Source organism: Indicator indicator, chromosome 14, assembly GCF_027791375.1.
Source record: "Indicator indicator isolate 239-I01 chromosome 14, UM_Iind_1.1, whole genome shotgun sequence".
NCBI classification, from domain to species: domain Eukaryota; kingdom Metazoa; phylum Chordata; class Aves; order Piciformes; family Indicatoridae; genus Indicator; species Indicator indicator.
Genome location: NC_072023.1, coordinates 8,858,248 through 8,868,907, shown reverse-complemented (window position 1 = coordinate 8,868,907; position 10,660 = coordinate 8,858,248). Strand labels below are relative to the sequence as shown.

Here is a 10,660-nt window from a genome sequence, read left to right as displayed (position 1 = left end):
CTTGTTCCTCAGCACCCCAGGTGTGTGCAGGGCAGGTGCAAGAGCCAAGAACTGGCTCTTTCCTGAATGGTTCCTGCCCACCCCACCAAATGCCTTGCTGTGCCCTATGAGCAAGAAGAACTGCACAGTTTGGAGGGTGTCTAAGGGGGGTTCTGCAGAATAAAGGCTATTTTCCCTCCTTAGATTCCTGTAGCTGCAAGAGCAGGTGGTAAGGGCTGGGTCAGCAGGTGGGCAGGTCCTGGGGAGTGCAAGGCTTGATAGTGCAGCTGGGTAACTACAGTCCTCTGCTCCTGGGGTCTTGCCTAGACCACAACGTGTTTCAAAGTCCTGTGTGCACTCAGTGACATTTCTTCTGCTCGTGCTCAGGCAGAGCTGAGGAGCCCAGCCCTCCTCACAGACCCTTCCTGCCGAGTCTCAATCGAGCTAACCATTTTCCGTGTGGGATAAAAGTCTTGGCCACTCAAACACTCATTGTAAAAGTATTTTTCCATTGGCTTCATGGCCACATGCAGCTGGATCTCCTCCTGGAGCAGCTGGCAGCCTGCTTAGAAGGGTTGGATTTAGCATCCTGGAAAGGAGCCTGGATGAGGGTAAGAGGCAGCAGCTCTGCTTGGAAGGTCCTCCCTGCACTCAAACCCAACCCCTCCCACCCTTTCCCCGGGCTGATTGGTGGGTGGGATGGTGAAGGGCTGGGACAACTCAGCTCTCCAACTATTTAAAGGCAAGGGTGGGGCCCCTTCAGCTACTTGCCTAGGACTGTTGCACCTCGGTTGAAAGGACCATTTGCCTGCAGAGCAGCACCATGTCTTGTGTGAGTAGAGAAGGCAATGGGATAGCTGCTGCACAGCAGCTTGGCTGGAGATGGTGCTTCACAGAGTGGGGCTGTGGGGAATGAGTTGGCTTGGTGTGAGGGTCCTTGCACTGTTCCCTTTCACCTGTTCATCAGCTCTTGTGTTAGGGCATCTGCTAGAGTTCAGAGCCTGCTGCTAGGGAGGAAGGCTCCCTGCTGCCTCCATTACAGAGGGGTAGTTGCTATTTCTTGTTCTGGCACAAGCAGTTTATTTCCTGCAGGATCTTTTGGGGGAGGTTTGGGGGGGAAGGGGGACTTGCTGGGTTGGCTCCCAAGTTGGGGTAACCTGTTCTGCTGGAGCTCTGCTGTGGGGAAGCAGTTTCAGTAATATTTATTGCTCTCTGAGCATTTCTTCTGGGCAGCCTTGCTTCTTGCTTCCTGGCTCAAGTTTTCCTGAGTCACTAAATCCATTATTTCTTTCTTTCATGTAAGCAAATAAGCCATAGAGAAGTGTCCTTCTGTGAGTGTCAAGGACTTCTGGGGAGATGCTTGTGTCAGAAGAGTGATTGCCCTTCTTTGATTAATCACCCTCAGACTAATGCAAATTTATCAGGAAGTGTGCCAAGTACAAGATTATTAAATGGGGGGGGGGGGGGGAGGTGGAAATCTTAATTTTCTTGGGATCCTGACTCAGCTGTGCACAAGTACCTGTGGGTTTGTCAAGGTATTTCAGCTCTTCTAGAGAAAGTGGGGGAAAGTGTGACAGTAGAGCTTGGTATCATGCAACTACTGAGCCTACAATAAAACCCTAAACCCTTGGGAGCTGGGGAGCAAAGTGTCTGAGTCCCCTGACCTGGGGCTTGATGTTCAAATGCAAGCCAGGGGAAGGGAGTGGAGGCTCCATCCCTGCACAACTGAGCTTGTGTGGGGTGATGTGAGACCCACGAGGCACACGGGTGTGTTTAGGACAGGGTGGGTGTGATGAGAGCTTGCAGGTACCTACATTTCACTGCTGTGAAACACAGATGTGTTGATGGGAGCAGCCAGAGAAGGGTTGGGAAATTGAGTGCACGTTCCATGTGACTGGAGTAACTTGTCTGGGATGTGCCTGGTGCAATGCCTAGAGGGAGGGAGCTTCCCTGTCTCCTCTGCCATCCAAAGCAATCTGCTGCCTTGCAAGGCAGTAAGGGGAGCTGCCAAGTTGGAGCAAGTGAGCCAGCAGGTACTGTGCTAATGTCTCTGCTTCCATGTTCTCCAGGGACCAGTATGCACCAACCTGGGACTCAAGCCTGGCCAGCGCCTCACTGTCAAGGGAAAAATTTCACCGAGTGCCAAGAGGTAAGCTGTGCTGTGCTGCCCAGGCACCAACACAGAAATCTTCTGTTGGTGGGGGACAGAAGGAATCCCTCCTTTGGGGGGGGAGTGCAGTGGCTTTGGAAGGGGTTAACAGCAGCAGTGCCTGTCAGTGAGTCATTGCCTAACGCATGCTGCAGACGGTGCTGTTGCCAAGGGGCTAAGCTGAAGCAGATGTGAAGCTCCAGCTGCGTGCACTGGCAGTAACCACATCCTCTCTAGTGCAGGGTGAAGGAAATGGAAGCCACGTCTATACTGAGATTTGGGTTGAGACCATCTCCATAGCCATGTCCTCTTCCCTGCACAAAGGTGGCTCTGGAGCAGGGACACCATTCCATTGCCTTGCTTCACTGGGCAGGACAAGATTACAGCCCAAGCAGCTGTGAGATCTTGGATGCTTTGAGGTACAGCTGCAGCTAAGGTGCATTTGGAAAGGCTGCATGCTGCAGCAGGGGGTCTCAAGCTGTTGATGTTTGCTTTCACTCAGTGGAGATACCTCCCAGGTGCTAAGGGGAAAGGCAGCGAGTGGGCAGGCAAAAGTAGAAATGTGCTCCCACCTGTAGGGATCAAGGTAGCTTGAGGTGCCCAGGGAAGTCTCTGCTGCAGCCTCTAACCCTGGAGCAGGTCTGTGGCTGGTGGGACTCTTGGTGAGTAGCTGCTGAAGCAGCAGGAGCAGTGTTGTAGTTCTTCTCAGTGCCTTTAAAGTTTGGTAGTGAAACCTTCTGGGCTTTCTCTTGCCAAATAATACAGTTCCTCAGCTCTCATCCAGGTAAGAGGCCTGGAGGCAAGGTGGACACTGGGCTGGGAAGCTGCTTCCTCCCACTGCCATGCAGATGCTTTGGGATAGCTAATGACACAGTCATTGTTTCAGCTGCCTGCAGGGTGGGGAGAAGGCAGAGGCTGTCAGGCAAGGTGCAGCACCAGCTAACTGTCTGGAACTGGAAAGAAACCTGTGAAAAGCAGCTGACTCCTTGGGAGCTGGCTTGGGTGCATAAGGACTCCTGAACCTTTCTTTTAAGTTTGTGGAAACTTAGCAGTATCTCTCCCAGGGATTGCACTGTGGGACCTGTCACCCCAGCAGAGGAGAGTATCCCTTACTGACACAGCACTTCTTTTTTTTTTTTTGGCAATCTGTACAGTTTAATAAAGTTTCTCAGTTGAGTTACCCTGAATTGGGCTTGAAGCAATGGATCCAGTGATGTTCATTACCATGAACAACATGCTACCATATATTGATTAAAACAATATTGATGTCTTTCCCTGCAGTTTTGTGATGAATCTGGGGAAGGATCCTACCAACCTCGGGCTTCACTTCAACCCCCGCTTTGATGCTCATGGTGATGTCAACACCATTGTGTGCAACTCCAAGAAGCTGGAAGAGTGGGGTGCAGAGCACAGGGAGACTGCCTTCCCGTTCCAGAAGGGAGGCACAGCAGAGGTGAGGCCTGGGATGTGCTTGGTACATGCCTTGGTGAAGGGAGGGTGTTTGGCACAAGGCACCCAACTGTCTCAGGATTGTCTGTACAGGAGGTGTTTGGCTTCTCCTTGCCTGGCCAGTGCCACCATCCAGTGATGGAGGGTGGGGGCCAAATGTACAAGCTCCAAGTAGCTCAAAGGGATGTTACTATTGAACTGAGCAGGAAATAAGCATCTATTGGGAGACCAGAATAACGCTCCTCTGGTTGAAGAGCAGATTATGCTGCTGAGCATGTGCATTCTGCAAAGCAGAGTGGCACAGCAGTGCTGCAAGGGGGAAAGGCTTGAGAGTATCTTGTCAAACTTCCTGTGTCTTACAGATTACTTTCAGTGTCAGCCCAAGTGATCTGACAGTCTACATGCCAAGCCACCAGTTCACCTTCCCCAACCGGCTTGGGATCTCCATCTTTGACTACTTTGAAACACAAGGGGACTTCACACTCCAGTCCATCAGCTGGGAATAACTGCCTCTGACACCTCCATATCAAAGATACAGAAACTCATCAATAAATAAGCTTTGGTCTACCCAGTCTCTGTCATCTGTTTCATACTGCAAGTCCTCAGGGGTTGGTCACCTTGCTGTAGGGGTGGGAGGAAGAAGGCAGCCAGCTTTTGAGTACCATATGTGAGTGGGATTGTGCTAGCCTTGGCCCTTAATGTCATGGATGGAGAGGAGGGTGGTGGAGAAAAGCCTGAAAAATGGAAGGGGGGAAGCCAAAGGAGAGCCTCAGTAGAAAATGCATAGGAGATGTAAGACTAAAAGGAGAGTGGAAGGGTAAAATGGAGGTAAGGTGAGCCCTTCTTGAGGTCCAGACTGACCTCTTTATACTACTTGAGTAAAAGGGGTGGGTTAAGTTTATCTATTCCTACACTAAGCATCCCTGGCTGTTCTCAGCCATGAGCTGCTGTGTGAGGTATGCCTAGTGAGGCATGGAGTGAGAGGGAAGTCCTAAATTGTGGTGGCACCCCTTCTAGAGGTTGGTCTTGTGACAGTTCTCTTATGTCTTCTTGAGGCTTCTTGCTGCTACATGGGAACAGCAGTAGAAAAGGATGCCCTGCTGGGTGTGGTGGAGCATGCAGTGGGCTCCTCATCCACATTCTTTCTTCCAATAAGCACAGAAGAACAAATGCTGCTGGGCCACAGCTCTTGCGGCATCTGGAAAGATCTGGTTTTATTCTGACCCTCTGTGCCTTACCTGGTCCATTCAGAGGTGGGAGAGGAATCAATACCCCAGCTGGGATGTGGGATACTAAGGCTGTGTCTGCAATGCTTTTGATACCACTTCACTTCTATTAGCCTGAGGTTGGCCTGTGAGGAGTCTGGAAAAGGTGAAGCATGTTTGATGTTACAGTGTAGTTCTCCCTGGGCTGTGGGTCATTACCAAAGGTGTCAGACAGCAGGTGCCTCAGGTGCTCTGCCACTCTAATGCTACTTCAGCAGCAATGATTACTGCTGGTGGGCATAGGAAAGGTGGAAACTTCCCTTGCCACAGAGCACAGCAGTTACAGGCAGGCCTAGGATGGAAGAACCCAAACCCAGCTTGCAGGCTTGACCATGAGCAATATAAAGAGCAAACAATCTGTTCTAGAAGGATTCCCTGCAGGCCTGGCTGGGTTATTCCTCTCATAAAGCAGTTGCAGAACAGCTGAAGCATGGGAACCTGCTCCTTAGGACAGCAGCACCTCCCAGTCTTGCTCCATAATTCATGAAGCTCTGCCAGATCCTGTATCTCAGGTGCCTATGCAGAGGAAAGCTTGGCTGATAAAAATTGGAGGGCTGAGAAAGAAGAGATGAGCAGGAGACAAGGGCTCAAGATGGGCTTTTGAGCTGGGAGGAGGAACACCTGGGATGCTGTCCTGGTTTAACCCCAGCCAGCAACCAAGCACCACACAGCCACTTGCCCCTTCCTCCCCACTCCCAGTGAGATGGTGAGGAAAATCAGAAATGAAAAACAGAACTCATGGGTCAAGATAAGAACAGTTTAATAACTAAACTAATAGCAAAATATGCTAATAATAGTAAGAAAAAGGAATATCATGAAAAGAGAAACAAAACCCAAGAAAAGTAATGCACAATACAATTGCTCACTAATACCTGAGCAGCAATCCTACCCCCAGCCAACTCTTTCCAGCTTTTATACTGAGCAGGATGTCCTCTGGTATGGAATATCCCTTTGGATAGCTCAAGGCAGGTCTCCTGGACATGCTTCCCCTCAGCTTCTTGTGCACTTGCACACTAGCAATACATGAGAAGTTGAACAGTGCTTGACTTCCTAGCAACAACTAAATCCATCAGTATGTTATCAACATTCTTCTCATAACAATTCCCACACTGAATCCAAAACATGGCACTATTCTAGCTACTCAGAAGGAAAATTGACTCTATCCCAGCTGGAACCAGAGCAAGTGTACAAGTAAATTGAGGCTCTACAGCTGGATCTCTCTCGAAGCCTTGTTTTGCCCAAAGCTAGTCTTCTCTGAATGATCAAACCCTGTTTTTTAGGGTTATATCTGCCATAGCAGACATAACATCTAACATTGCCACTCTGCATAAGCATGGCTGGAGGATAGTGTAGGCTGGGGACACTTTCTGCAGCATGATATGGATCCTTTCTAGGCATGGGAAGACAATTTAGCTTTACAGTAATGAGCCACACAAGGCTCTCAAGGTGAGAGACCTGGCCCAATCTATGCAATGGCACTGACTCAGTCTGGCAGGCTGGGGTATGTTTTGTAGGCCAGAGAGTCAGGGATTTCCTCAGCCACAGTGAGGAGCCCTCCCTGAGCTGTGGTGCTGGACACGTAGTGGAGCTCCCTCTTTGCTTGCAACTTCCTCTGCTGGGCTGATCTTGAAAGCTGAGCAAATGTGCTGACCTCCTCGAGCTGTACTTCAGGGCAGTCTCACAGTGTTCCTTAACTGCAATCCAGAATCTTTTTTTTCTTTTAGAAAGGCTCTTCAAAGATTTTTTTGTGGAGAGTGGGAAAAGAAAGCTGAGTGTGAGCTTTACCACAAGAAGATGAACCTTATCCAGGTCTCCTGCTAATGTAGCTGCTTCTTGGTGTGACTCACTGGTCCTGTGAAATCTGTGACTCACTGTTGTCTTGACTTTGTTATGGCTTGGCCCGTTGCTAGTGAGGAGGTGAGGGTTCCTCAGCTGTATAATTTAGACAGATGGAGGTTGACTGCTCCCTTCCACCCACTCCCTGGTCTTGCGCAAGCTGGAGGCTGGCATACGAGGGCTGAAGGACCTGGGGATGGAGTCAGGGTATGGGTACTTGAGACAAGTGTGCTCTGCTCAGGTGAGGAGGGTGAGCAGCCCTGCCAAGGGGAAGGCACGTAGGGGAAAGCACTGCAAGAACACCGATGGAAGATGCTGCACACCAACAGGGAAGGTGATGCACTTTGATTTCTCAACTCGACCCCAGCCAAAGCCAAAACCTGGGGAGCTGCTCATCCCTCACTCTCTCCCACAGACCCCAAGAACTCACCAAGAGCCAGGGGGATGTTGTGACCTCCCGCTGGCCTCCCACGGCCTCCCTGGAGAGTGCCGAGGGCTGTGCTGTTCCCCTCCTGCTGCAGCCAGGGCGCTGGTGGCAGCTGCCAGTGAGCAGGCTGTAGAGGAAGGGTTTGATGCAGCTGTCGCCATAGGCCAGGCAGGTGACGCCGAAGCTGAGGTAGGCCTGGGTGGTAGGGCCAATGCCCAGCCCCTCACCCCAGTACAGCCTAACCAGCTGCCAGGCCCAGAGTGGGAGAAAGCAGGCCCAGTAAGCCACCCACAGGCAGGGGCCCAGCCAGCCACGGGCAGCCCTGGGCTGCAGGCAGAGGATTGGTAATGCCCGGGCAAGGCAGGCGTAGACGATGCCCAGCACCGTGCCTGGTGCCAGCATGCTGGTTGTGAAGAGCACTGTCAGGTAGAGCCGGAAGGCTGCTGGTGCCCAAGGCAGATGTGCTTGAGGGGGCTGCCCTCCTCCCATAGCTGGGTCATCGCCATCACGGGGGCCATAAGCAGGAGAGAGAGCAGCCACAGGATGGCACTGACCAGCCTGCGGTAAGCGTTGCCAGCCTGCCTGGCCCGCAGCAGCCTGGCCACTGCCCAGTATCTCTCCAGGCTCGTGGTGGTCAGGAGGGAGATGCTGGCATGCATGGTGAGGAGGTCCAGGCTGAGCAAAAGACTGCAGCCCAAGTTTCCAAAGTACCAGTCGTGGGCAAAGTAGGTGCAGCCCATGAAGGGGATGGTGGAGAGGTACAGGAGGTCAGCCAGGGCAAGGCAGATCAGGTAGACCCCAAGGAGCCTGCTGAGCAGCCTGCCACCTTGCCAGAGAACTAGGCTGCTACTCCTCACCTCCAGCTGCCCAGTCCATTTTGCTCATGGTGTCCATCACAAGTTCCATCCAGAAGTTTTCTTTAACCACCAAAAGGCTGGAGAGGACATCCTCCTCCCCTTCAAGACTGATAGGTGCAAAATATCCCCTGCCAGGAAGGAGGAAATGTCTCTCCTCTTCACCAGCTCCTCATTTGTTGCCCAGGGAAAGCAGCAGATTCAGTGGACAAGCAGATTTCTCCTTCTCCCAGGTATGTCTCCTCTCAGCTCATACAGGCTCTGGTGAAGTGGACTCTGCCTCCTCGAACCAGCCCCTGGAGAGCTGCCTTTGCCACTGCACAGAGGAACGTGTCTGACTCAGAGCTTCACACACTGGTGTGAATACAGCCCCAGTTTACACTGGGCTCTTAGCCACTATCTCAGGAGCCATGTCGGTGCCTTCCTCTTTCTTGCAGACATGCTCCTTCTTCCCCAGAGCCTTCTTCTACCTTCCTTTGGCTCCCTTTTCCTTCTTGTTCTTTTTCCGCTTTCCCCTTTCACAGTTTTCTCCTTTGAAAGAAGACCTGACAGCCAAGAGTCCCTAGCATAGCAGGGAAGGAAAGCATCACACTGTTGCTGTAGATGAGAAACAAGGGCTGGCCAGGAAAGTGCAATAGGCAGTGAGCTGCACGCTGCTGCTTTCCTTGGCCCTTAGCAAGCTGGGCTGAGAGGACCTGTTCCACAACTCCCTTTCAAGGCCATCTGGGCCCCTTGAGATGTAGACAATGGATGTAGGTCCCCATTTGTGAGCAAGCCCACCAGATGGTAGGACATCTTACCTTTTCTATAACCTGGTCCGGTTCCACCCTTGCTCTCAAGTCAGGAGCAAGCTCCTAAAGCCTCAAAGGGATGGATAAGATCCACTCTTTCCTCCCTCTCCACAAACACTATTCTCCTTTAAGCTTTCCTCCTCCTTCCTTCTTCACTCCAGGACCTGCTGCCTTCCGTTGGAGATCTCAGAGCAGGCAGCAGAAGACTGTTAGGCAGGCAGCAGAAGACTGTTCGGCAGGCACCATTGCCTTCTAGTGGGACATTGCTGAATGACATCTGTGGCCTTCTGTGCACTATGCCACCCTGCTCTTCTTCACCCACAGCCAGGCCTCCTCTGTCTCACTATACAGACACAGCAGAACAGAATTTGCAGAGCAGAGACAGATGTCTCATTACCAAACATGCTCTACTCTTCATTCACAGGGGTTTTCAGGCCATTCCAGACACACTTTTTTTTGCATCCTTGGTGTATTAGCTTTGTTGTGGCTGAGTTAAATGCCTCCACTCATCTCTTCCAGCAGTGAGTCAGCAGCAAACAGAAGGGAGCATCCTACTAGCACTGCCCTCACAAGCACCTTCCTGACCAATGTGGTGTGTGCAACAGCTTCAGCATGGTTCTGCCACAGGAGTGGGCATATGGCATTAATGGAGGCTTCCATCTAGGTTATCTGTGTCAACTCTTGGCATGTCTGGGTCCCTCTCTACACTCTTCTTCCCAGAGAAATTAATTTCCAGGTCATTTAGATGGGGTTTGAGCTTATTTTTAACAGACTGCTCTATTTGCACACTCTCAGAAGCAAAAGGCCCTTAGCTTTGGAACACAAGCTTTGCAATAGCTTTCAGTTTTTAGGACAGTTATGCTCCAAACTGGGAGAGCATGAAAATATATTTTTTGGTGAAAAGCTACATTCTGTCATGGCAGCAGAATGAGTGATGCTGCTTCTCAGCCAGGAAGTCAATAGTCCTAACAAGTTACGGTGGTCTCAGGACAGAGAGGTCCTCCTTGGACTATGCTGTTGCCCATTTGGCTCTAATGAGAAGATCCACAGTCCACATGCTCCAGGAAATGCATGAAGAACCATGGCTGCTTGTTCTGCTTGTCTGTGCCTTTTTTGCAAGAACCAACCTCATGCTTTAGCAGCCAGCAGCTCAGCTCATTGAGGAAGTAAAAATAAATCACAATGGGATTTTAAAATTAATTTCTTCAGGATCTAACTAAAATAGTGGTTGCCTCATTAATTCCAATTAACTCTCACGCTGCCTGTGTAAAAGTGCAGACAGAACAGGTTATACACTCAGCAGCAGAACTTGACTGGTCTTTCCAGCATGTGAAACAGCTCTCCCAGGAGAGCTTTAAGGTACAAATCATGGGTTGATTTGGTGGTTAGGGTGCTACTAGAAGGATAGGAACACTTCCTACTACTGCACAGCACTATATATATACAATCTATACATATTTAATGTACAGGGCAGAATTAAAGTGTCAGGCCTTTGACAGACAGAGAATGAGAGAGCAGAGATCTGTGTATCACTAACTTCAGACATCAACCTTTAGGCTCTAGTAAAGACAACAGTGAGTCCAAAGCCTGTATCAAACATACATCAGGCTGCCCTCTGCCAGACCCAACCTCTCTACATTGGTTTGACTAGAGACTCAGATCTGACAGCTGAGCCTCAATGGCTTGAACATCCCTCACAGCATCTTCCTAGGGCAGTGTTGCAGCTCTCAGTGCTTTTTGCCATGTGTGCACATGCACACAGAGTTTATCCACACAGATTACTTTTCAACAGACCTCTTAACCTTCTCTGTTGCAATCTGATGTAATGTGGTCTGAAGAATCTTTCGAGTACATACATGGCAGGAGGAAAAAGGCCTCACATTTAGATGTTAGATTACATCTTTTAAGTG

The 10,660-nt window shown here is 50.5% G+C and overlaps 1 protein-coding gene and 1 pseudogene across 1 annotated transcript; one reads left to right on the top strand and one right to left on the bottom strand.

Moving 5' to 3' along the window:
* Positions 1-782: 782 nt before the first annotated feature.
* LGALS1 (galectin 1) lies at positions 783-4,128 on the top strand. The gene is made up of 4 exons (XM_054386885.1): positions 783-811; positions 2,049-2,128; positions 3,410-3,581; positions 3,940-4,128. Exons 1-4 carry the CDS (start codon positions 803-805, stop codon positions 4,081-4,083), a joined length of 405 nt encoding a protein of 134 aa, XP_054242860.1. The 5' UTR covers positions 783-802; the 3' UTR covers positions 4,084-4,128.
* A 2,787-nt stretch (positions 4,129-6,915) lies between these two features.
* On the bottom strand, positions 6,916-8,754 carry LOC128971315 (urotensin-2 receptor-like; annotated as a pseudogene).
* Positions 8,755-10,660: the final 1,906 nt, after the last annotated feature.